At 35.6% G+C, this 24,410-nt stretch overlaps 1 protein-coding gene across 1 annotated transcript in view; it reads left to right on the top strand.

The window, feature by feature from the left end:
* WDR49 (WD repeat domain 49) overlaps positions 1-24,410 on the top strand; it is a 175,077-nt gene that overhangs the window by 92,048 nt on the left and 58,619 nt on the right. The window contains 2 exon segments of the mRNA XM_063620427.1: positions 3,427-3,591; positions 8,891-9,006. Coding sequence (XP_063476497.1) covers positions 3,427-3,591; positions 8,891-9,006 — 281 coding nt within the window.

Genomic DNA, 24,410 nt, shown 5'->3' with positions numbered 1-24,410 from the left:
CCATATGTAGTTATTATGTGTCAATTTAAAATAATAAACACAAACAAATCAATCAATCCAAAAATGCTTTTTAATAGAAATAATAAAATCCTTCACAATCTTTAACCTTTTCTTAAAAGACTACTATCAAAATTTTCACACAAGCTTGGAAAATTATACTTTCATGATTTTATCTTTAGTGAATGTAATCCAACTTCCTAAGCACTTCTGTGAGAAATTCACAAGTATAATTCAAAATTTCAATGTGCATCTAAAATCAGGTTTCTTTCTTTCTTTTTTTTTTTTTTTTTTTTATTCAGAGTCTCTCTCTGTCGCCCAGGCTGGAGTGCAGTGGCGCGATCTTGGCTCACTGCAAGCTCTGCCTCCCGGGTTCACGCCATTCTCCTGCCTCAGCCTCCCTGGTAGCTGGGACTACAGGTGCCCGCCACCATGCCTGGCTAGTTTTTTGTATTTTTAGTAGAGACGGGGTTTCACCATGGTCTCTATCTCCTGACCTCGTGATCTGCCCGCCTCGGCCTCTCAAAGTGCTGGGATTACAAGCGTGAGCCACCGTGCCCGGCCCTAAAATCAGTTTTCTAAAATGTAATTGTCTACATTCACTGTCATAGTTGGAGGAAAGCAAGATACTATTTTTCTTAAATTGATTTGGATATGCACAGTGATACAAGCCTAAGTAAGAGGTCAGGCAAATAAAGCTTAGATAGAATAGTAACACTACGTAACTTTTATGGCTTATGTATGGCTATGCCATGCACTGTGGTAAATGCTTTAAAAATATTAGTTTGTTTAAACATCGTAATAATGGTTTGAAGTAGTTACTATGAATATCTCTGGTTTACAGAAGGGGAAGTTGAAGCGTAAAGGTAAGTAATGTGCTTGACCTTAATGTCCGAGGTAGAACAATAGTTAGTGAGGCAGCTGACATTCAAACTTAGGCATCCTGACTCCGGATCCAGTGCTCCTAACCACCGTGTATAGTGCACAAACACAATCAAATAGAAACACAGTTAATGACATGGAATGATAATTAATGTGTTATTACATTATTTCAAAGATCCAGATCATTTGGTCTTAGAAATTACACAGTAGTTTAACAATGGCAATTCAATATTTAAGGTACTTTTGATTTCACTGAGAGAAAATGTGTAGCATAAATACAGGTTTACTTCATTTAAGAAATTGTCTCACTGAAGTTGTAATTTCAGAAAAAAAGGGCTAAAAGGATCACATGCTCATCATTATCAGTTCTTTGTTGAGATACACGTGTTGCTAAATCATGGCCCTTTCTTTCAATTGCTCACCTCCTTTGTACCCCCAGAACTATTTTGTTAGGTGAGAATCTCTTACCTGGACTAGTCCAAAGCCTCCAAATGGTCTTCCCAAAACCCCAGTTTGTTCTCCACATTGCTGCAAGAAGTATCTTTACAAGCCAACTGACAAAAAAACACTGTATTACTCTTTTCCTTACTAAGAACAATAATAATGTTTTTAGCCTTTTGGATTAATCATTGGCCCCCAGTGATAATTGATGAAAGCTGTGGGCCCTCTCCCAGTAAAACTGACTTTATAATTACTCAGTATTCTCTGGAGCTGCTTACCAGAGATTTCTAAAATTCCATCTTCAGCTTGCCTCCTCATTTGATATCCCACCGTATTTGTCCCTTCAAGTACTCTGCACTCAGGCTCCATTAAACTTTGTATTGTTTTTCATTCTTGGAACATTCTCCAAGTACTTTTCTAAGTGAACTGTTAGTTATCTGGTATACTGTGCGGGAATAGAGGAAGACCTTATGATGTGGCTATGTCTAGGATTCAAACCTGTAAGTTTGGGGACATTATTAGCTGATTACAAACTCAATTTCATCATTGGTAAAATAATGGTGGTAACATTATTTCACAGAGTTTTCATGAAGATCAAATGAGATAACAAGTGAAAGGGCTTGGGGTACACCTCATAATAAATACATGTCTCCATCTTCAATCCCAGACCAGTTATCACCTTCTCTGTGAATCCTGACTTGCCCCTTGCTCCTCCACTCCCTAACCCAATCCCCCACTCCAGCAAGTGGATTTCAGGTTTTCCACTCTGTACTCCCACAGCACCCAAAGGTGATTCCTCTAAACTTGAAACATTGTTTAGCATTTATCTGTTTCTTGTCTGTTTCTTCATCTAGACCAGCAGGTCATAGGACAGGCTGTAAATTTAAATCACCTGTGATGCTCTTTAAAAATCCATTTCCTTGGCCAATTGAATCAGAGTTTCTGGTCTGGTATGCAGTGATGCTTTTTAAAGTTCCCCAGGTGGTTTTAATGTACAGGTGTAGACCATAGACAATAGACTCCTTGAGAGCAGGATTTTGCCAGTGAAGTTCCATTGCCATTATGCAGCCTGGATGTTATGCAAGTGGCTGTAGAATGAATGAATGAATGAATGAATGAATGCATATGGCCAGTCCTGAATATACATTTGATAAACTTCAACCCATTTGATTATGAAAATGCAGCATTTAAATTTAACATATTATTAATACATTTACATTTATACAATGGTAATCAATACCTAAACAGAAAAAGAAATGCTTTAAGCTTTCTTAAAATCTACATATTGCTTTAGAGAACTTCCTACCTATGCATTTATGTGCTTATTATTTTTCTTTCATTATTTTGGTTTCCAAAGTCGTATTAGCTAGGTGGTTTTAACCTATGAATCTCTTAAATATCTTGAGCTGAAATTAGCAGTCCCTTTGCCACTATAAAATTTCTCATTTTTGAACTGCTGTATATAATCCTTTCCCTTCTAGCATTTGTCTTGTTGCCTTCCTCTCAAAGTGTGCATGTAGATTTATATTTAACCTGTGCTCTTTTTTTTTAGTAACCTATCAATAATTGTGTTTAGCTATAAAAATACACACAGTAGTTTGGGAAAAAAGAAAGCAAAGGACTAATGGCATTAAAAGCACAGCTCTAGTAATTTGTTGAAATTAACATTTTCCATAATGGCTGGTAGAGCTTCTTTTCTGAATGCTAAATGAAAGCTGCTATATTATAAAATGTTTCTTTTCATATAGTAAATAGTGTCAGAGCACCATGACTAGTAAAATCAGCTTTCTCATCTAAATGGGAAAGATTCGTAAGTTTATTTTCAGAATTTGATTTCGGAATGGCCTCTAGACACTAGAGCTGAATGGTGAGTAAGGAAAGCAGATTCCTATCTTCTCTGATAAAGAGGATCACGACTTCATTACCTCAGGTCTAGTCGAAATTGAAATGTTATCAGCTTAATAGAAAGAAAGTCCATTACAAAAATGTGTCTGACTGTTGGGGGATCTTTGGACTAGAAATGCACAGGCTGGATATCTTTATTGAAATATAAATGGTTGATTCTGAGACTATATTTAATTTCTTTAAAATGTTATTTTCTCTTAGGTAATCAGCTCTGATACAGGGTCTACTGTTTCCTTCTGGATGATAGACATTGGGCAGAAAATCAAACAGTTTACTGGTTGCCATGGCAACGCAGAAATCAGCACTATGGCCCTTGATGCAAATGAGACTCGGCTTTTGACTGGCAGCACAGATGGGACTGTAAAGGTGCGAACACAATGATGCTTTTCTATCCAGATATGAGGAGACTAAAATACTATGCCAGAAGACATGGCTATAGATATTCTCATTTTTGCCTTTTTGGTATTGCAAGAAGAGAAATGAGACACGGTAAGAGTGAAATAACTCCAACCATCTAATAACAAAGCTGCTAGAAAAATAAACCTCTGTGGAAAAATGAATAAATAATTTTTCTGAATAAATTATTCAGAATGAAAATATAACTTGGCTTACTCATTTCAGAAAGCCCCTTTTTCAGTGTAGTGAATAGGGACTACTTTGGGGTATACGATGCCTGGATAATTTCATGTGCTTTGGCTAATGTCTCTAGTTTTCTTTTTGAAAGTTGATTAAATGAGAAATCAGGAACACTTAACTAAACTTTAAAAAATGGCATAGATGCAAATTTTTCAAGAAATAAATATTTAAAAGTAAACCTATTTTGTAATTTTAATTTTTGTTATGTGAAATTCAGACAGTAGAAAGAATAATCATAGTCTTATCCATTCTAAACTTACATGATTTTATATTTCTAAGTTTCTTATTCTATAATTATCATATATTTCTTCTGGGAGGAAGGTGCTAATTTCCTTTGCAAAATGGTCAACTTTTCATGAAAAACTAGATACTTGATATCTGAAGTCATGCCCACCAGTGAATCTTCTCTGCTCCCCTCAGATCCCAAGAGTAATGAGTCTTTGATTGGAAATGACTTGTGCCATTTTAAGGCAATAGAAGGTAATTCCCTGAATAAACTTTGAATGTTTCTCAAACCCTGCTATAACTGGGTATTAGACTTCTTTCCATGGCGTAGTGTATGATACACTCAGTTAAGCTGTAGGGGAGAGTGATGGAAAGCTACCTGGATATGTAGGTAGAACATCCTAGAAGTTTAGGTATTCAGGGAGATTACAAGCTGGCAGTCATTACTGTGGGGAAGGTGCTATGGTGGGTTGAAAAGGGAATCTCTGGAAATCAGTAGAAGTTGGCCTATGAAAAGGTTAATGGAATGAGGTATGGACTGGAGATTTGGGTTTAAGTAAAGTAGTCTAGTTTACAGGAGAGCTGATAAGATGTGTGAAGGTACCAGGACAATCATAATCCCAACAATTGAGGTGAAATAAAAGAGAAATAACTGGACCTGGAGTATTAGACAGTGATTCAGGCAAATAGGAAAAGCCAGTATCTCGCTTACCAGTCCTGGGGCATGAGAATGCACTGAACATTGGAGTGAACAGATTAGGTTCTATTTACCTCTATCTTGGAAAGTAACTGGGTATAGAATCTAGGGTAAGGCTTACCTTGTAGATGCTGCTAAAATATTCCCAGCTAAGGGACTTAGTAGGACCTGGGGACATTCAGATCTTTGCAATAACTACTTGTGGAAATTATTTAAGGTGGACTTGGTAAGAGCCATGTTTAGAGGAAAACATAGTGACATGGATGAAGAGCATGTGTGTACCTCAAGTCTCAACTGGAGCTTTGACAACTTAGAAGTTAATGTGAATTTAGTAGTATAATAACTGCTTCTGAAGGTGCATTTATATTTATCACAAGAGCACAACAGAATTCTGAAGTCTGGCAACTTCTGTGTAGGACACATAAATCAGGGTTGAGTTGCTCTGACCATATTCTGTGAAGAAACAAGAATAAATGACATTTTCCAATCTAATTTATAAATTTAGAATCCAAATTCAGTACCTACGTAATCAAAGGCTTAAAATTATTATGTTATTCATTATGGCTTTGAATGGTCTATTTTTAAATTAATTAATGTTTTGAATAATTAATGGGTGCATAAAATAAAATTTTTGAAATATAAAATGGATATATAGTGAAAATATATCATCCCTGTTTCCAGCTCCTTCTCTGAGGCTACCACTGTTACTGTTTTCTTGTGCACCTTTCTAGCCACAAGCACCATTTGTTTGTTTATTTTCATTCAGTCATTCTTGTTTGTTTGTTTTTAGAGACAGGGTCTCACTATGTTTCCTGAGTTGGTTTCAAACTCCTAGGTTCAAATGATCCTACTGCCTCAGCCTCCTCCTGAGTAGCTGGGATTAAAAACACATGCCACTGTGCCTGGCCATTTGTTTCTTGATGGCAGCCTACTATATACATGTTGTTCTGCATTTGCATTTTTCTGTCTTGGATATTGACTCCTATAAATGGATACAATAATAATAATGTTAGCTAATATTTATTCCATACTTACTATGAACCAGGCACTATTCTAAGCATTTCACACACACATACACACACACATAAATTGTATATCTATAAGGTTGGTACTCTTATCCTGATTTTTTTTTTTTTTTTTTTTGAGACAGAGTCTCGCTCTGTCGCTCAGGCTGCAGTGCGGTGGCACGATCTCGGCTTACTGCAAGCTCTGCCTCCCAGGTTCACGCCATTCTCCTGCCTCAGCCTCCCGAGCAGCTGGGACTACAGGCGCCCACCACCACGCCCAGCTAATTTTTTTGTATTTTTAGTAGGGGAAACTGAAGCCCAAAGAGTTAAGGCAACTTGCTCAAGCTTCCATAGGCGGTTGAGTTTTGGCAGAGACTAGGAAAATGGAGATGACTCATTCTTCTTTATGGCTACATTATATGCTACTGCATAGATAGTCCTTATTCTGATTGTTCAATTTCTTACTTACTAGTGAGCAATTGCATTGATTCAAATCTTTTGCTTTTTAACAATGCTGCAAGAATATGCTTGAAAATATGTCATTTTACATATATGAATGTATCTGTGGATGATTTTCTAGAAGCTGAATTTTTAAGCCCAATTTTAAGCCAATTTTTAATCATCTGTGGGATGACTTTCTAGAAGCTAAATTTTTAAAGGGTATATGCCTTTTAATAATAATAATTATTTTTTGAGACAGAGTCTTCTTCTGTTGCCCAGGCTAGAGTGCAGTGGGATGATCCTGTCTCACTGCAACCGCTGCCTCTCAGGTTAAAGTGATTCTCCTCTCTTAGCCTTCCGAGTAGCTGGGATTACAAGTGCGCGCCTCCATGCTTGGCTAATTTTTTTTTTTTTTTTTTTTTTTGAGATGGAGTCTCACTCTGTCGCTCAGGCTGGAGTGCAGTGGCATGATCTCAGCTCACTGCAACCTTCATATTCTGAGTTCAAGCTATTCTCCTGCTTCAGCCTCCCAAGTAGTTGGGACTACAGGTGCGTGCCACCATGCCTGGCTAATTTTTGTATTTTTAGTAGAGATGGTGTTTCACCATATTGCCCAGGCTGGTCTCAAACTCCTGACCTTGTGATCCTCCCGCCTAAGCCTCCCAAAGTGTTGGGATTACAGGCATGAGCCACTGCATCTGGCCCCACCTAATTTTTGTAATTTTAGTGGAGACAGGATTTCACCATGTTGGCCAGGCTGGTCTCAAACTCCTGACCTCAGGTGATCTGCCTGCCTCAGCCTCCCTAACAGCTGTGATTACAGGCATGAGCCATGGTGCCTGGCCTGCATTTTAATTTTGATAGCGCCAATGTGACCTCTGTGCATGATGTGCCAACAAGGTTTCATAGTAGGGCTTAGTTTTAACTGCTACTAATCTAATGATGCTCTCTCTTAAAGTATGCCTATTGGGCTTAAGTTTTCACTCCACTGTCTGAGTAGGTAAACCAGAACTGCTTGTGCCCTCTTGAGGACTGGGTCTGGCACCCACCATCAACAGGAGGTTTTATCAGTAGAGGATGAGAAATCTAGTGATGACTGTTTCAGGTTCTGTATCAGCTGTTTAATCCTCCAAGCATCCCTGAGGAGTAAAGTTCCTGTGTCACAGATAAGGAAGCAGAAATTTAGACATAGTGAAAACTTCAGGATGTCCACAGATTCCAGAATGGTTTTCTTCGTGATTTTATATTGTCTCTCCATTTAGAATACATATTAACTTACAGTATTTGAAGAACTATTATTAGAATAGATTGATAGAGTTACAAATAGAGTCATGAACTGTCTAGCAACATCAGTTAACAACAGACTGCATATACGATGGTGGTCCCTTAAGATTATAATACCATATTTCTACTGTATCTTTTCTATGTTTAGATGCACAAATACTTGCCATTATATTACAATTGTTGACAGTATTCAGTACAGTAACATGCTGTGCAGTTTTGTAGCCTAGGAGCAATAGGCTATACCATATAGTCTAGGTGTGTAGTAGACTCTATCATTTAGGTTTGTATAAGTACACTGTATGATACTGGCACAATGATAAAATCACCCAATGATGCATTTCTCAGAATGTATCCTGTTAAGTGATGCGTGACTTTATATAGGAAAAAAAGTCAGTTTCTCCTACCATCACGCTAAATACAATACACACCTCTGGTCACCAAAACGTGTGTAGAGATTTTTCCCACACACCAATTCTGTGGTAGATTTTCCAGAGGACACCAGTTGGGTGTCCTCCAATTCAATTCTATTCTGACACTATGTACTTGGAGATAGAGTCAGATCCTGTAGGTTGAGGGCTCAGTCCCACAAGTCTGCTTCTTCCTTTAGATGCCAGTCACAAGCACATGTTGTAACTTGTGCTTCTGACTGACGGGCTGTAAATCAGCATTGTTGTGACCCTCTCCTTGCATCTGATTAATTTGCTAGAGTGGCTTACAGAACTCAAGGAAACACTTGACTTACTTGTTTTCATTAACTATAAATGATATTACAAAGGATACAGATGAACAGACAGATGGAAGAGATGCATAATGCAAGGCATGTGGCCACAGCCCTTCCATACTGGGCTTTTCACCCACCAGCAACCTCCACATATGTTCAGCTGTCTAGAATCTCTTCAACTCCCATACTTTTGGGTTTTTATGGAGGCTGCATTACACAGGGATGATTGATGAGCCCATCTCCATCACTGACCACTGGAGATGGGCTCAACTTTAAACTTCTCTGCTCCCTAGGGGTTTCGGGGTGGGGCTGAAATTTCCACCTTCTAATTATGCCTTGGCGTTTCTTGAGACTGGCCCCCACCCTGAAGCTATTTAGGGGTCCCCAGCCTGGAGTCATGTCATTAGCATACTAAATACTATCTTATCATTAGAGAAAGAGTCTGAGGGTTTTAAAAGTTATTGTGCCGAAAAATAGGGATGAAGACCAAGTAGATATTTCACAATATTATGAGAATAATACAGTGGCAAAATTCAATGATGAGTTGATTTTCTTTAATGATTACATGTCCTAAATGAATTAATCCTGGTTCAGAATATCAACACAAAAGTTTACCTTCCTGTCTCAAAGGTGGTTTTAATTTTTCTCTTAAAGATATGGGACTTCAATGGATATTGTTACCATACACTAAATGTTGGGCAAGATGGAACTGTGGATATTTCACAAATCCTCATTCTTCAGAAGACAATACTGGTTACAGGCTGGGAGAGGTATGATTATGCCTCATGGAAAACTATAGGAAGGTAAAAAGGAGAATGTTTTTATTTTAATTGAAATCTAAAAGAAAAAAGAACATGAAAATCTTGGTTGACTCTGTGTCATTAAAACTTGCTGGTGACCTAGGTGAGTGATACCCTAGTTGGAATTGACTGAATGCTTAGTGAATAAAATATTAGAAGACTGCATAGCTTGAGTGGCTTTGAGAATTGCTAGGTTTTCTTCTGGCTTTGGAAATTTTTCTTTCTTTAACCATTTCAGATGGGGATGTATTACCACTTCCTAGGTTCCAAAAGTTTCCCAAATTTTATAGTCAATAAATTCTTAACTTGTAAATTACATTCCTTCAACTGTAAAGGAAACTCATTACCTCTTTTCTCATGACTTATTTTCAATTGCAACACAAGAGGGAAATAGCCAAATGAGTCCTGTGATAGCTCCTCCTTTCTATCAGTGCAGATAAGGGCTTTTCAAAAGGCACTTACTCTTCTCGAGGAGCATTTCTTCCATTTCATTGAAAGGAAAATTACTTTTCTTTTATTTTTTCTCCCTGACAGAACTGAGGATCATAAACAGTTCTGTGGCACTGTATAAGCAGTAAGAAAATTAAAGTGTGATACGTTTTGAAAATATATTATCCATTAATTCATCAGTTTACAAAATATTGCTCTAATAGGAAATCATCCAACGTTATTCACTATAGAATTATGACCTTAATGCTTTGAAGCTCGGATTAAATCAGACTTTATACCTAGAAAACCAGCAGTATATATTTGGGGATTTTTATCAATCACAGGGAAGAGTTTTTTCTAATGCAAATGTGCAAATGCAGACCAGCAAACTTAGTGCCACACACTGCCTTATTTTTAGGAGTAATTTGACAATAAGAAAGTAAGTATAGCCAGATTATTCTACTTGATATTAAGAGCTAATTCAATCATCCTCATCTGTGAAGGACAAGACTTCTTCACATCTCTGAAAGGATTCATGATCCATTATCAACCCACAACCACTCCACAGTCTATGATCTAATGATCTCTATAATTAGAAAATGGCAATGAATAAGTTTAGCTCTCTACCATGTGCGGTGTCCAGCTGATCCAATTTAAGTTTTAAACATAACAAGAAGAAATTTTTTTAAATAATCAATTCAAGTCAAAACTTGGCAATGCCATTTCCTTAATTTATTTTTAGATATCCATAGTTAGGAATTAGCATCAACTGTCAGATTTTTTTGATTGCTTACAAGGGAAAATTGGAAAGATTAGATGTAGAGTCACCTGAAAGTGGTTTAAAGGAACATCTATTATTCTATCTATGTTGGTGGGTGGTACTTTCTATAATTTGGGGAAGAAGCTTTGGAAAAACTGGTATGAGAGTAGGAAAAATTATCACTTTTTCCATCTTTCTTCATCTTTTCCATTATCCTCAAGGTTGTCAGGACTTGGACACCTTAGTTGAAATTGAAAATTGAATTAATACATTCTGTTATATTATTTCACTTTTATATTGCTGAATTTAAGAATTATATATTCTAAATCAGAGGCTTTATGTTAAGATAGATTTTACAGGATCTAAGACAGGATTCTTTTTACCAGGGGGCATTTAACAAAAGAGGCAAGAGGGCAGGAAACTGTTCAGTTATAGTTAGAGGAAGATGGACCATTAAGCCAACTCCTTAATAGTTTAGTGATTAGAGAAGAAATAACTGGAAGATTGACAGTCGTCTTATTAAGCTTTCTTCAATACCTTGTTTTAGAGTCTATTAGGTTAAGTTGTAACTTTTACTTCAGATTTTATCCAAATGCAGAGATTGGCTCAATAATTATGTGCAGGATGGAAAGGTGATTACATTTTTGAGTAAAGTACTTAAATATGCCATCTGATTTATTTTATTTACAGTGCTGTGTAGCATTAGCCACTTTATACACATTATCTAATTTAATCCTTAGCATCATCTTGGAAGGTAGGCAATATTTTATAGGTACCTCAAATATCTGTCTTCAGGTCTTATTTCTCTAAGCTCAGTCATCCATTTGCTTGCTGTATGAGTCTGACTGCAATCTCAAATTCGACATGTTCTCAACTGAAATAATTATTTATCTCCTTTCCAAAACGCGCTTTTTCTCTTTTATTTGGAACTTTAATTAATTGCCAGAGACCCAGTCATCCACTCTGGTTCTCCCTCTTCACACACGACAAAGAAGTCACTAAGTCATATCTGTTTTATGCCCTAAACATTTCTTAAACCTGCTCCTATAAATTGTACAACGGTATTAGTATAATTCAGAGTATAATTTCCACTTGGATGAATGCCACAGCCTTCTAACTTGTCCTTTGTCCTCCTAATGCCCACCTCTCACTTCTTAAATAGATTCTGCTCACTTTAGCTACAGGGATTTCTTTCTCCAATGAATTCTATGTTATGTCCTTGCTTAAAACCTTTCAGAGTGTCTACAAAATAAATCTAAGCCCTTTCTGACCTGGACCTATTCTTTCATTTTCTAGTTTCATTTTCTCCCATTTTCTGTATATTCTAAACTCTATCAAATAGCAGCTTGCTTAGGGTGTTCACATACAAACCATACTGTTTCACACCCTTATGCCTTTATTCTCTCCTCTTATCTAGAAATCCCTCTGAAACTTTTTTTCATTTGGCTAACATTTATTCCTATTTGAAGACTCGTTCAGATATCTTCTCTGCCAGGACATTTCTCTTAACTCTCAGTATAGAAGACAAAATGTCCCCATTTTGTCTTTGTGCTCTCTAGTTTCTTGCATTTTCTTTAATAGGGATATTTGTGTATGTGTGCATTCCTGGAGCTTACTAGATACTTGGTGATATTTGTTGAGTGACTTAATAAATGTTAGTTGAATAGACAGGGAAACTAAGGATTAGAGAGATTAATTATTCACAGTCACATTCCTAGTGAGAGGCAAGCAGCACAGGTACGAAAATCTATTATATTCTCTCTTCACAATGAATCAGAAGTCTAAGTATTAGCAACCCTTTTTTACAAGGGAGGCTACCGAAGCTTGAAGAGGTTGGGTAGCTCGGCCAAGGTGACAGTAGGCCGCTGAGTTAGAATTCTGTGCCAAAGTCAACACTCTTTCTACCACTCCTGGGTAGGACTGATTGCAAATGGAGTCATCACACCATGAGACAGCAATTATACATTTTAAATCAAATGATTAATTGAACATTTTGTCATTTTAATTGAAGCTAATGAGTCAGTACATATGAAGAAACACACAAAAAAGCATGTGTTAGCAACTTAACAACAACTCAGATATATAGCTTATTCTCTTTTTTCTCCTTTCCTTCCCATATATATTTTTAAATTGCACCTAGGTTGAAAGTCCTGAGTTAGAAACTACAAGTAGGCTGAATGTAAAGAATCACGATTCCTGTTTCAAAGGCATCCACTTTTTTATGGATGGCAGGTCAATACATACAAGGCAGAATATGGTAAATATGAATGTTTGGGTCTAAGCAAAATGAACTAGAGAGCACATGTTAGCTATTTAGGAATACAGTCATTCATATCTAGAGAATTTTTCTGTCAGTAAAAAGAAGTCCCAAATTTAGAACCATAGAAATGTGTTTCTCATTATTTTAAGCAAAATATACTTAGAAACTAAGTTGTGAGTTGGCATAGAGTCAATTCAAAAATACCTGGTTGAATCTGTGGCCATATTTATGTTGCTAAAATTAAATGACTAGATAATCAGTTAACTTTGCATTTGTTCAAAGTAGGCATATAATATGTATAGTTCCAGTAAAATTAAATAAATTAAGAATTTAAAATTTTATCCTGCCTCCAAAATCTATGATTTTAAAATATATTTAAAGCTTTCTCTCTCTCAAATAAAAAAAAAAAAAGCCTCTTAGTTTCCCTGATTTTAATTTTCTCTTTTCTATAAAGGAGAAATCTCTGTGTTTTTCCCTCTAGCTTTATTCAGGAATAATTGACAAATAAAAATTGTATATATTTACAGTATACAAGGTGATGTCTTGATATTTGTATACATCTTGAAATGATTAAATCAAACTAATTAACATATCCATCACCTTATATATTTATTGCTTTCTTTTGTGAGAAATTTGTTTATGAAGGTTTTATCTCCTTAAAAGTCTAGACATACACACATACTAAAAAGAGAATCTTTTGAGTGAATTCCCATTCACAATTGCTTCAAAGAGAATAAAATACCTAGGAATCCATCTTACAAGGGATGTGAAGGACCTCTTCAAGAAGAACTACAAACCACCGCTCAACAAAATAAAAGAGGACACAAACAAATGGAAGAACATTCCATGCTCATGGATAGGAAGAATCAATATTTTGAAAATGGCCATACTGCCCAAGGTAATTTATAGATTCAATGCCCTCCCCATCAAGCTACCAATGACTTTCTTCACAGAATTGGAAAAAACGACTTTAAAGTTCATATGGAACCAAAAAAGAGCCCGCATTGCCAAGACAATCCTAAGCAAAAAGAGCAAAGCTGGAGACATCACACTACCTGACTTCAAACTATACTACAAGGCTACAGTAACCAAAACAGCATGGTACTGGTACCAAAACAGAGATATAGACCAATGGGACAGAACAGAGCCCTTGGAAATAATACCACTCATCTACAACCATCTGATCTTTGACAAACCTGACAAAAACAAGCAATGGGGAAAGGATTCCCTATTTAATAAATGGTGCTGGGTAAACTGGCTAGCCATATGTAGAAAGCTGAAACGGGATCCCTTCCTTACACCTTATACAAAAATTAATTCAAGATGGATTAAAGACTTACATGTTAGACCTAAAAGCATAAACATCCTAGAAGAAAACCTAGGCAATACCATTCAGGACATAGACATGGGCAAGGACTTCATGACCAAAACACCAAAAGCAATGGCAACAAAAGCCAAAATTGACAAGTGGGATCTAATTAAACTAAAGAGCTTCTGCATAGCAAAAGAAACTACCATCAGAGTGAACAGACAACCTACAGAATGGGAGAAAATTTTTACAATCTACCCATATCCAGAATCTATGAAGAACTTAAACAAATTTACAAGAAAAAAATCAAATAACCCCATCAAAAAGTGGGCAAAGGGTATGAACAGACACTTCTCAAAAGAAGACATTTATGCAGCCAACAGACACATGAAAAAATGCTCATCATCACTGGTCATCAGAGAAATGCAAATCAAAACCACAATGAGATACCATCTCACACCAGTTAGAATGGCTATCATTAAAAAGTCAATAAACAACAGGTGCTGGAGAGGATGTGGAGAAATAGGAACACTTTTACACTGTTGGTGGGACTGTAAACTAGTTCAACCATTGTGGAAGACAGTGTGGTGATTCCTCAAGGATCTAGAACTAGAAATACCATTTGACCCAGCCATCCCATTACTGGGCATATACCCAATGGATTATAAATCATGCTGCTATAAAGACACATGCACACGTATGTTTATTATGGCACTATTCACAATAGCAAAGACTTGGAACCAACCCAAATGTCCATCAGTGATAGACTGGATTAAGAAAATGTGGCACACATACACCATGGAATACTATGCAGCCATAAAAAAGGATGAGTTCATGTCCCTTGTAGGGACATGGATGAAGCTGGAAACCATCATTCTGAGCAAACTATTGCAAGGACGGAAAACCAAACACCGCATGTTCTTACTCAGGTGGGAATTGAACAATGAGAACACTTGGACACAGGGTGGGGAATATCACACACTGGGGCCTGTTGTGGGGTGGGGGAAGGGGGGAGGGATAGCATTAGGAGATATACCTAATGTAAATGATGAGTTAACGGGTGCAGCACACCAACATGGCACATGTATACATATGTAACAAACCTGCACGTTGTGCACATGTACCATAGAACTTAAAGTATAATAATAATTAAAATAAAATAAAATAAATATCATTGCAACTTTAGTTACATCTTTTCCCTGTGAGCCTGGAAAGATAAGATGCTGGTATCATACCTGAGCTCAATTAACATTTTTATAGTGTGTAGATATGATCGATATTAATACATTATAATGAAATAGACTACTTAGAGTTAGCGAGAAACTGTTGAGATGGTGGTATTGATGAAATATCTCTGCCCATTGCAGGAGAGTTGTAGCAATCCACTCATATAGTGATTACCCCTTTTGACAAAAGAAAATATCTTCATATTTCTTCATTTTAAGTCAAAGCATAAATGTAGGCAGAAATGTTTTTAACTAACATGACTATGGTAATCTATGTGCCATTATCTAATTGCTCACAGAAATCAAATTGTACAAGTGCCGAGGAATCTGAATCCAGTCTTGAGCTGTCAGTGGAGAATGTCAGTTATTTCAGTAAATTGCCCCATTAGTGTCATCCTGTATAATTCTTTAATTTTAGGCCTAAAAAATCTATGAAAGAAATTTTGTGTAAAATGTACCAAAAGAACTGTCCCATTTAAAACATTTTATGCCATGCTTGGAAATGAAAATGGACCCTACAACAAGTAAGTCTGTAAGTTGTTTTATCAAAGTACTCAGATGGAATGGTAACAATTTGGCTTGTGTGTTCTCTAAAAAATTATCACATTTTCAAATTATGCATTTAATCTGTATTAACATATGGAAGTTTTGATGTGGTTTCCTTTCTCAGTCAACTCCAAAGAGTCAAAAGTGATTATCAAAGTTGAAAAGGCTTTTTGTATTTTCTTCAAATGTTAAAGCCGTGTATGTGAACAGCAAGGCTGATGAATTTGCCGTTTTATTTTGTTGACGTCTTAATTCAAAATGTAAACTAAAGTTTCTTTTCATTTCTTTGCACTGTTAATATTATTCTGTTTTTGGTTAGCTTGGGTAAAAACTGTTCACTGGTGTCATTTTTTATAATTAGCCTTTTATATCTTGGGTTTTTTGGTAAGCAAATAAATATTTTAAATGTTAAAAAAAAAGAAAATCTTGTCTCCTAGAATAGGGACATTTTCATTTCTTCCTTTTCAATTTCAGTATCTGTTGTTTCCTTTCCTTGCTTCATTGAAATTGTAAAGATTTTTGCACAATATTAAATAGGGCTGGTGAAAGTGAACATCTTTGTCTTGGTCATGATCTTAATGAGAAGTATTCTATCTTTCAATATTAAACATGACGTTAGATGTGGGTTATATGTAGCTGCCATTTATCACATAAAAGACTTTTTTCTGTTCATAAAAAATGGAATCTTTCATATAATTTTACATGATTCTGACAATTTTATTTATACTAGCATCCTTCATAGAGCACTGTAGAAAGTAGGAACTCAATAAATAGCTATTGATATAATTTGATTTTTAAAAGTATTTTTAAGTGAAATGAGACTAAAGATTTGAAGTTACTCAAAAATAAAACATATATCACAAGATATTACATTCTTAATAATTGCCTTACTAAGAAACTATAACTCTATATGACTCAATTGGTTTCCATTATTAAGATAAGAATCAGAATGGAATATTCCAATGTTGCAATTTATTTTAGAATAGCCATATTGGAGGGAAAGAGGGGGCAGGTATTTTTGAAATTCATAAATAATTCTTACATATAATTTATATTTATTCTAGTATTCAAAATTTGACTCTACAAATTTTAGGAAAATAGGAAAAAGACTAAAAATAAGCTGAATTATATCAAACTAATTCTCTGCCTTCGAGATACCCTTTTTAAGCCTAAAAAGCAACGAATTGAAGAACAGGCATTAACAAGACATGACAATAGGACTAACAACAATTAACTTCTGAGGGAACAAGTAGTTAATTGAATTCTTGTGCTCTCTCCATGACACTTTTTACATCATAAGTTTGGGTTAAAAAGTTATTTGCCTAGCTCATTCATCCTAGAAAAAAGATGGTTTTAAACATTTTTCTTTTTGTATTTTTTTTTTGCACTTGACAGGTAAACTAATTTTGTTCTCACAGAATTGGTTGTCATATCTAAATTCTAAATTAGAGATGTGATTCATTTTCACAAGATGACACAATCATTCACTAGCAGTACTTGTGATACTCTCAGGGTGGCAAATGTGGAGTGTGTACTGGAACTAGTAAACTCCTTCAATGCCAGGAAAACAAGTCTCTTAGACTCCTAAAATGGCCTTAAAATTGGCTCATTCTGAACTTTAATTTTACTTGGCAAAAGTATAAACTTAAAAACAGTTATCTTTGAAATAGAAAAAGTAAGAGCTGCAGTGTAGATTCTTAAATTATTTTAAAGACAACTGTCATTTCAAATGAAAGTTTCAGGTTAGGTTTCCAGGGGAAAGCAGTAGCTAACTAGTTTTTCAACATTTTGACACACAAGGTCAAATATCAGAAAGACTATTTTTTATGTCATGTTATAAGAAGGATTTTGTGCTTTCGCTGTTAATTCTCTGACTATACCTAGTATGTCAATTTAATATGAATATCTTGGCAAAAAGACATTAGACATTGAATTTTGGCTGAGAGATAATGCAAAATATGTAAGATTGACCTTCTCTCTCCCACTGCCACGTCACTGTCTCCCTCCTCAAAGGGTAGTCTCTTCAACCAAACTTACCAGTAGGAAAAGAGAAAATAAAAAATACATACACATAAAGTTACTATGAGATTAAACCGTAATTTCCGAAGTTCAAATTACCTTATTTGTGTTACCTTATCTTGTGAAGCCTTATTAATATTATTAAAATAATATAACCATTAATATTAAAATTATTTATTTATTTTTATTTCAATAGTTTTGGGGGTACAGGTGGTGTTTGGATGCATGGAAAAGTTATTTAGTGGTGATTTCTGAGATTTTAGTGTACCCATCACCCAAGCAGTGTTCACTGTTCCCAGTGTGCAGTCTTTTATCCCTCACTCCCCTTCCACCCTTCCCCACAAGTACCCAAAGTCCATTATATCATTCTTATGCCCTTGTATCCTCATAGCTTAGCTTCCACTTATAAGTGAGAACATACAATGTTTGATTTTTCCATTCCTGAGTTACTTCATTTAGAATAATGGTCTCTAACTCCATCCTGGTTGCTATGAGTGTCATTATTTCAGTAGCATTCCAGGGTGCATATATATATATATATATATATATATATATATATATATATATATATATACACACAGATAAAGTGGCATATATATAATATATAATATATATATGGTACATTTTCTTTATCCACTTATTGATTGATGGGCATTTGGGCTAGTTCCATATTTTTGCAGTTATGAATTGTGCTGCTATAAACATGCGTGTGCATATGTCTTTTTCATGTAATGACTTCTTTTTGTCTGGGGAGATACCCCATAGTGGGATTGCTGGATCAAATGGTAGATCTAGTTTTAGTTCTTTAAGAAGTCTCCATACTGTTTTCCATAGTATTGTTCTAGTTTACATTACCACCAGCAGTTTAAAAGGGTTCCCTTTTCACCACATCCATGCCAATATGTATTATATTTTGGTTTTTGAGTATGGCCATTCTTGCAGGAGTAAGGTGGTATCTCATTGCTGTTTTGATTTGCATTTCCCTGATAATTAGTGATGTTGAGCATTTTTTCATATGTTTGTTGGCCATTTGTATATGTTCGTTAAAAATTTTTCTATTTGTGTCCTTTGATTATATTTGGTGGGATTATTTGTAATTTATTTTTCTTGCTGATTTGTTTGAGTTCTTGTAGATTCTGGAAATTAATTCTTTGTTGAATGCATAGTTTGCGAAGATTTTCTCCCACTCTATGGATTGTCTGTTTACTCTGCTGATAATGTCTTTCTCTGTGCAGAAGCTTTTTAGTTTAATTAGGTCACATCTATTTATTTATTTTTGTCTTGTTGCATTTGATTTTGGGTTCTTGGTCATGAACTCTTTGCCTACGTCAACGTCTACAAGAGTTTTTCCCATGTTCTTCTAGAATTTTTATGGTTTCAGGTCTTAGAGTTAAGTCTTTGATCCATCTTGTGTTGATTTTTGTGTAAGTTAAGAGGCAAGGATCCAGCTTCATTCTACATGTGGCTTGCCAATTATCCCAGCACCATTTGTTGAATAGGATGTCCTTTACCCACTTAATGCTTTTGTTTGCTTTGTCAAAGATCAGTTGGCTTTAAGTATTTGGTTTTATTTCTGGGTTCTCTATTTTGTCCCTCTGGTCTATTTGCCTTTTTATGCCTATGTCCCACCGGTCTATGTCCCACTGCTGTATGTACTATCCTGTTTTGGTAACTACAGCCTTATAGTTGAAATCAAGTAATGTGATGCTTCCAGATTTGTTCTTTTTGCTTAGTTTTACTTTGGCTGTGTGGGCTCTTTTTAGGTTCAATATGAATTTTAGGTTTGTTTTTTCTAATTCTGTGAAGAATGATGATGGTATTTTCATGGGAATTGCTTGAATTTGTAGATTGCTTTTGAAAGTATGATCATTTTTGCAATATTGATTATATTCATCCATGAGCATGGGATGTGTTTCCATTTGTTTGTGTCAGGTATGATTTCTTTCAGTGGTGTTTTATAGTTTTCCTTGTAGAGATCTTTCACCTCCTTGGTCAGGTATATTCCTAAGTAGTTTATTTACTTTTTTTTTTTTTTTTTGCAGCTGTTGTAAAAGGGGTTGAGTTATTGATTTGGTTCTCAGCTTGGTTGTTGTTGGTGTATAGCAGTTCTACCAATTTCTATACATTTATTTTGTATTCTGAAGCTTTACTGAATTCATTTATCTGATCTAGGAGCATTTGAAGGAGTCATTAGGGTTTTCTAGAGGAGTCATTAGGGTTTTCTAGGTATACAATCATATCATTGGCAAACAGTAACAGTTTGACTTCCTCTTTACTGATTTGGATGCCTTTTATTTCTTTCTCTTGTCTAATTGCTCTGGTAGGACTTCCAGTACTATGTTGAATAGACGTGCTGAAAGTCGGCATTTTTGTCTTGTTTCAATTCTCAGGGTTAAGGCTTTCAACTTTTCCCCATTCAATATAATGTTGGCTGTGGGTTTGTCATAGATGGCTTTTATTACTTTGAAGTATGTTCCTTCTATGCTGATTTTGCTGAGGGTTTTAATAATAAAGTGATGCTGGATTTTGTCAAATGTCTTTTCTGCATCTATTGAAATAATCATATGATATTTATTTTTAATTCTGTTTATGTGATGTATTACATTGATTAACTTGTGTATGTTAAACCATCTCTGCATCCCTGGTATGAAACCCACTTGATCATGTTGGATTATCTTTTTGAAATGCTGTTGGATTTAGTTGGCTAGTATTTTGTTCAGGATTTTCGCATCTATGTTCGACAGGGTCATTGGTCTGTAGTTTTCTTTTTTTATTATGTCCTTTCCTGTTTTTGGTATCAGGGTGATACTGGCTCCATAGAATGATTTAGGGAGGATATCCTCTTTCTCTATCTTTTGGAATAGTTTCAGTAACATTGGTACCAATTCTTTGAATGTCTGATAGAATTCAGCTGTGAATCCATCCAGTCCTGGACTTTTTTTTGTTGGCAATTTTTTTTATTACTTAATCTCACTACTTGTTATTGGTCTGTTCAGAGTTTCTATTTCTTCCTGATTTAATCAAGGGGCATTGTATATTTCCAGAAATGCATCGAAATCCTCTAGATTGTCCAGTTTGTATGCGTAAAGGTGTTCATAGTTGCCTTGAATGATCTTTCATATTTCTGTGGTATCAGTTGTAATATCTCCCATTTCATTTCTAGTTGAGCATATGTGGATCTTCTCTCTTCTGTTCTTGGTTAATTGCCCTAATGGTCTACCAATTTTGTTTATCTTTTCAAAGAACCAGCTTTATGTTGCATTTATCTTTTGCATTTTTTTTGTTGTTCTTTCCATTTCATTTATTTTTGCTGTGATCTTTGTTATATTTTTTCTTCTGCTGGGTTTGGGTTTGGTTTTTTCTTGTTTCTCTAGTTCCTTGATGTATGATCTTATATTGTCTATTTGTGCTCTTTCAGACTTTTTGATGTAGGTATTTATTGCTATGAACTTTCTACCCTAGCACCAGTTTTGCTGTATCTCAGAGGTTTTGAAAAATTGTGTCACTATTATTGTTCAGTTCAAAGAATTTTTAAAGTTCAATCTTCATTTCATTGTTGACCCAAAGATCATTGAGGAGCAGATTACTTAATTTTCATGTATTTGTATAGTTTTGAGGGTTCCTTTTGGAGCTAATTTCCAATTTTGTTCCACTGTAGTTTGAGAGGGTACTTGGTATAATTTCAATTTTCTAAAATTTATTGATATAACTTCAATTTTCTAAAATTTATTGAAACTTGTTTTGTCACCTATTGTATGTTGTATCTTGGAGAACATTCCATGTGCTGATGAAAAGGATGTATATTCTACAGTTGTTGGGTAGGATGTTCTGTAAATATCTGTTAAGTCCATTTGTTCTAGGGTATAGTTTAATTCGATTGTTTCTTTGTTGACTTTCTGTCTTGACAACCTGTTTACTCGTGTCAGTGCAGTATTGAAGTTCCCCAGTTACTGTGTTGCCGTCTATCTCATTTCTTATGTCTAGTAATAATTGTTTCATAAATTTGGGAGCTCTCATGTTGGGTGCATATGTATTTAGGATTGTGATATTTTCCTGTTGGACTGATGTTTTTAATCATTGTATAATGTTCTTGTTTGTCTCTTTTTATTGTTGTTGTTGTTGTTTTTTTGAGACAGAGTCTCACTCTATCACCCAGGCTGGAGTGCAGTGGTGTGATCTCGGCTCACTGCAAGCTCTTGTTTGTCTTTTTTAACTGTCGTTGCTTCAGAGTCTGTTTTATCTGATATAAGAATAGCTACTCCTGCTTGCTTTTCATGTCCATTTGCATGGAATATCTTTTTCCACCCCTTTACCTTAAGTTTACGAGTCCTTATATGTTAGGTGAGTCTCTTGCAGATAGCAGATACTTGACTGGTGGATTTTTATCCATTCTGGCATTCTGTATCTTTTAAGCAGAGCATTTAGGCCATTTACATTCAATGTTAGTATTGAGATGTGAGGTACTGTTTTATTCATTGTGCTAGTTTTTGCCTGAATACATTGTTGTTGTTGTTGTTTTTCCACTGTGTTATTGTTTCACAGGCTCTGTGAGATTTGTGCTTTAAGGAGGTTCTACTTTGGTGAATTTTGAGGTTTTGTTTCAAGATTTAGAACTCCTTCTAGCATTTCTTGTAGTGCTGGCTTGGTAGTTGCTAACTCTGTTAGCATTTTTTTTATCTGAAAAAGACTTTCTCCTTCATTTATGGAGCTTAGTTTTGCTGGATACAAAATTCTTTGCTGGCAATTACTTTGTTTGAGGAGGCTAAAGATAGGACTCCAATCCCTTCTGGCTTGCAGGGTTTCTACTGAGAAATCTACTGTCAATCTGAGAGGTTTTCCTTTATAGATTAGCTGATGCTTTTGCTTCATAGCCCTCAAGATTCTTTCCTTTGTTTGACTTTAGATAACCTGATGATTATGTGCCTGGGTGATGATCTTTTTGTGATGAATTTCCCAGGTGTTCTTTGAGCTTCTTGTATTTGGATGTCTAGATCTCTAGAATGGTCATGGAAGTTTTCCTCAATTATTCCCTCTAAGGAATTTTCTAAACTTTTAGATTTCTCTTCTTCCTCAGGAACACGAATTATTCTTAGGTTTGGCCATTTAATATAGTCTCAAATTTCTTGGAGCCTGTATTCATTTTTTTAGAAATTATTTTTTCTTTTTCTGATTGGGTTGATTTGAAATCATTGTCTTTGAGCTCTGAAGTTTTTTCTTCTACTTGTTTGATTCTATTTTTGAAACTTTCCAGTGCATTTTGTATATCTTTAAGTGTGTGTTTCATTTTCAGAAGTTGTGATTGTTTTTTTCTTTATGATATCTATTTATCTGGACCATTTTTTCATCTATATCCTGTATTTTTAAAAATTTCTTTTCATTGCTTTTCAGTTTTCTCTGGTATATCCTAGAGTAGCTTAATAATATGCCTTCTGAATTGTTTATTTGACAATTCAGAGATTTCTTCTTGGTTTGGATTCATTGCTGGGGAGCCAGTGTGGTCTTTTGGGGGTGTTATAGAATCTTGATTTGTCATATTACCAGAATTACTTTTCTGATTCCTTCTCTTTCAGGTAGACTATTTCAGTGAAAAATTCTGGAATTCAAGGGCTGCTATTCAGATTATTTTGTCCTATGGGGTGGGGTTATCCCTTGCTGCGGTGCACTGTCCCTTCCCCTAGGGATGGGGCTTCCTACGAACCAGACTGGAGTGATTGTTACTGCTCTTCTGGGTCTAGTCACCCAGTGGGACTACCAGCCTTTGGGCTGGTGCTGGGGAGTGTCTGCAAAGAGTCCTCTGATGTGATTCATCTTTAGCTGTTTCAGCCATAGGTACCAGCACCTGCTCTGGTGGAGGTGTCAGGAGAGTGAAGTAGATTCTGTGAGAGTCCTTGTAGATATATTTAGTGTGCTGGCTTTCTTGAATGCTCATTATGCTAACAGTGAAGTTGTCACATGGACAGACTCAGGACCACTGGTTAGCCAGGATGTTACAGGCAGTGGGATTAGCTGTCGTTTTCTCCTTCCTTGGAGCAGGGCTGTTCTGTCATGAGTTGTTGTAATGTCCTGAGTTTGTTGGCCCCCAGCCAGGAGGTGGCGCTTTTGAGAAAGCACCAGTTTTTCGCCTGTCTCATGGAATTTGCAGCAGCCAATTGCTCCATTCAAAGGATCTGATTATTTAAAACATAGAATAATTTACAAATTGATTAGGCAAATATTTATTAAATGTCTATCATGTGGTAGGTATTATTCTAGACACTGCTGTTGTAGAAGAAAAAAACAAAATCCTTGCTCTTCTAGAACTTACTTTATAATAGGAGAGATAGAACATAAACAAATAAATATAGATCACAGTGTCAGACAGTAGTAAGTGTTATAAAAAATGAAGTAGAGTGAGAGATGAGAGACTCAGAGAGTCTTCAGATAGGGTGGTCAGGGAAGGCTTGCCTGAGGAGGTGACATTTAAGCAGATAATTTTTTTCTTCATTTATGTGACAGATATTTATTGAACACTCAATATGTATAGGTCACTATGCTTGCTACTGTAAGGTTACAGATTAAGACAAGATCCATGGTTTTGGAATTTATAATTTAGCCAAGGAATTATATAACATTAAATGTTACAAGTTAAATGTGAATGATGTTAAGAGGTCAGAAGAGGAACTATTTCTTTTAATCCTAGTTATTAAGGAATTCTACCAGAATAAGATGGGCCTTAGAGAGTTGGTGTGTGGATAGGTAGATGTGGGTCTGTGTGTGGATAGGTAGATGTGGGTCTGTGTGTAAAAAGAAATTCATAGAGGCATGAAAAAGTATACCATGAATGAA

The sequence above is a fragment of the Symphalangus syndactylus genome, chromosome 17 (assembly GCF_028878055.3).
Source record: "Symphalangus syndactylus isolate Jambi chromosome 17, NHGRI_mSymSyn1-v2.1_pri, whole genome shotgun sequence".
Taxonomy (NCBI): Eukaryota; Metazoa; Chordata; class Mammalia; order Primates; family Hylobatidae; genus Symphalangus; species Symphalangus syndactylus.
Note: the sequence above shows the minus strand (reverse complement) of the source record. Positions and strands in the feature narration are given on the sequence as shown.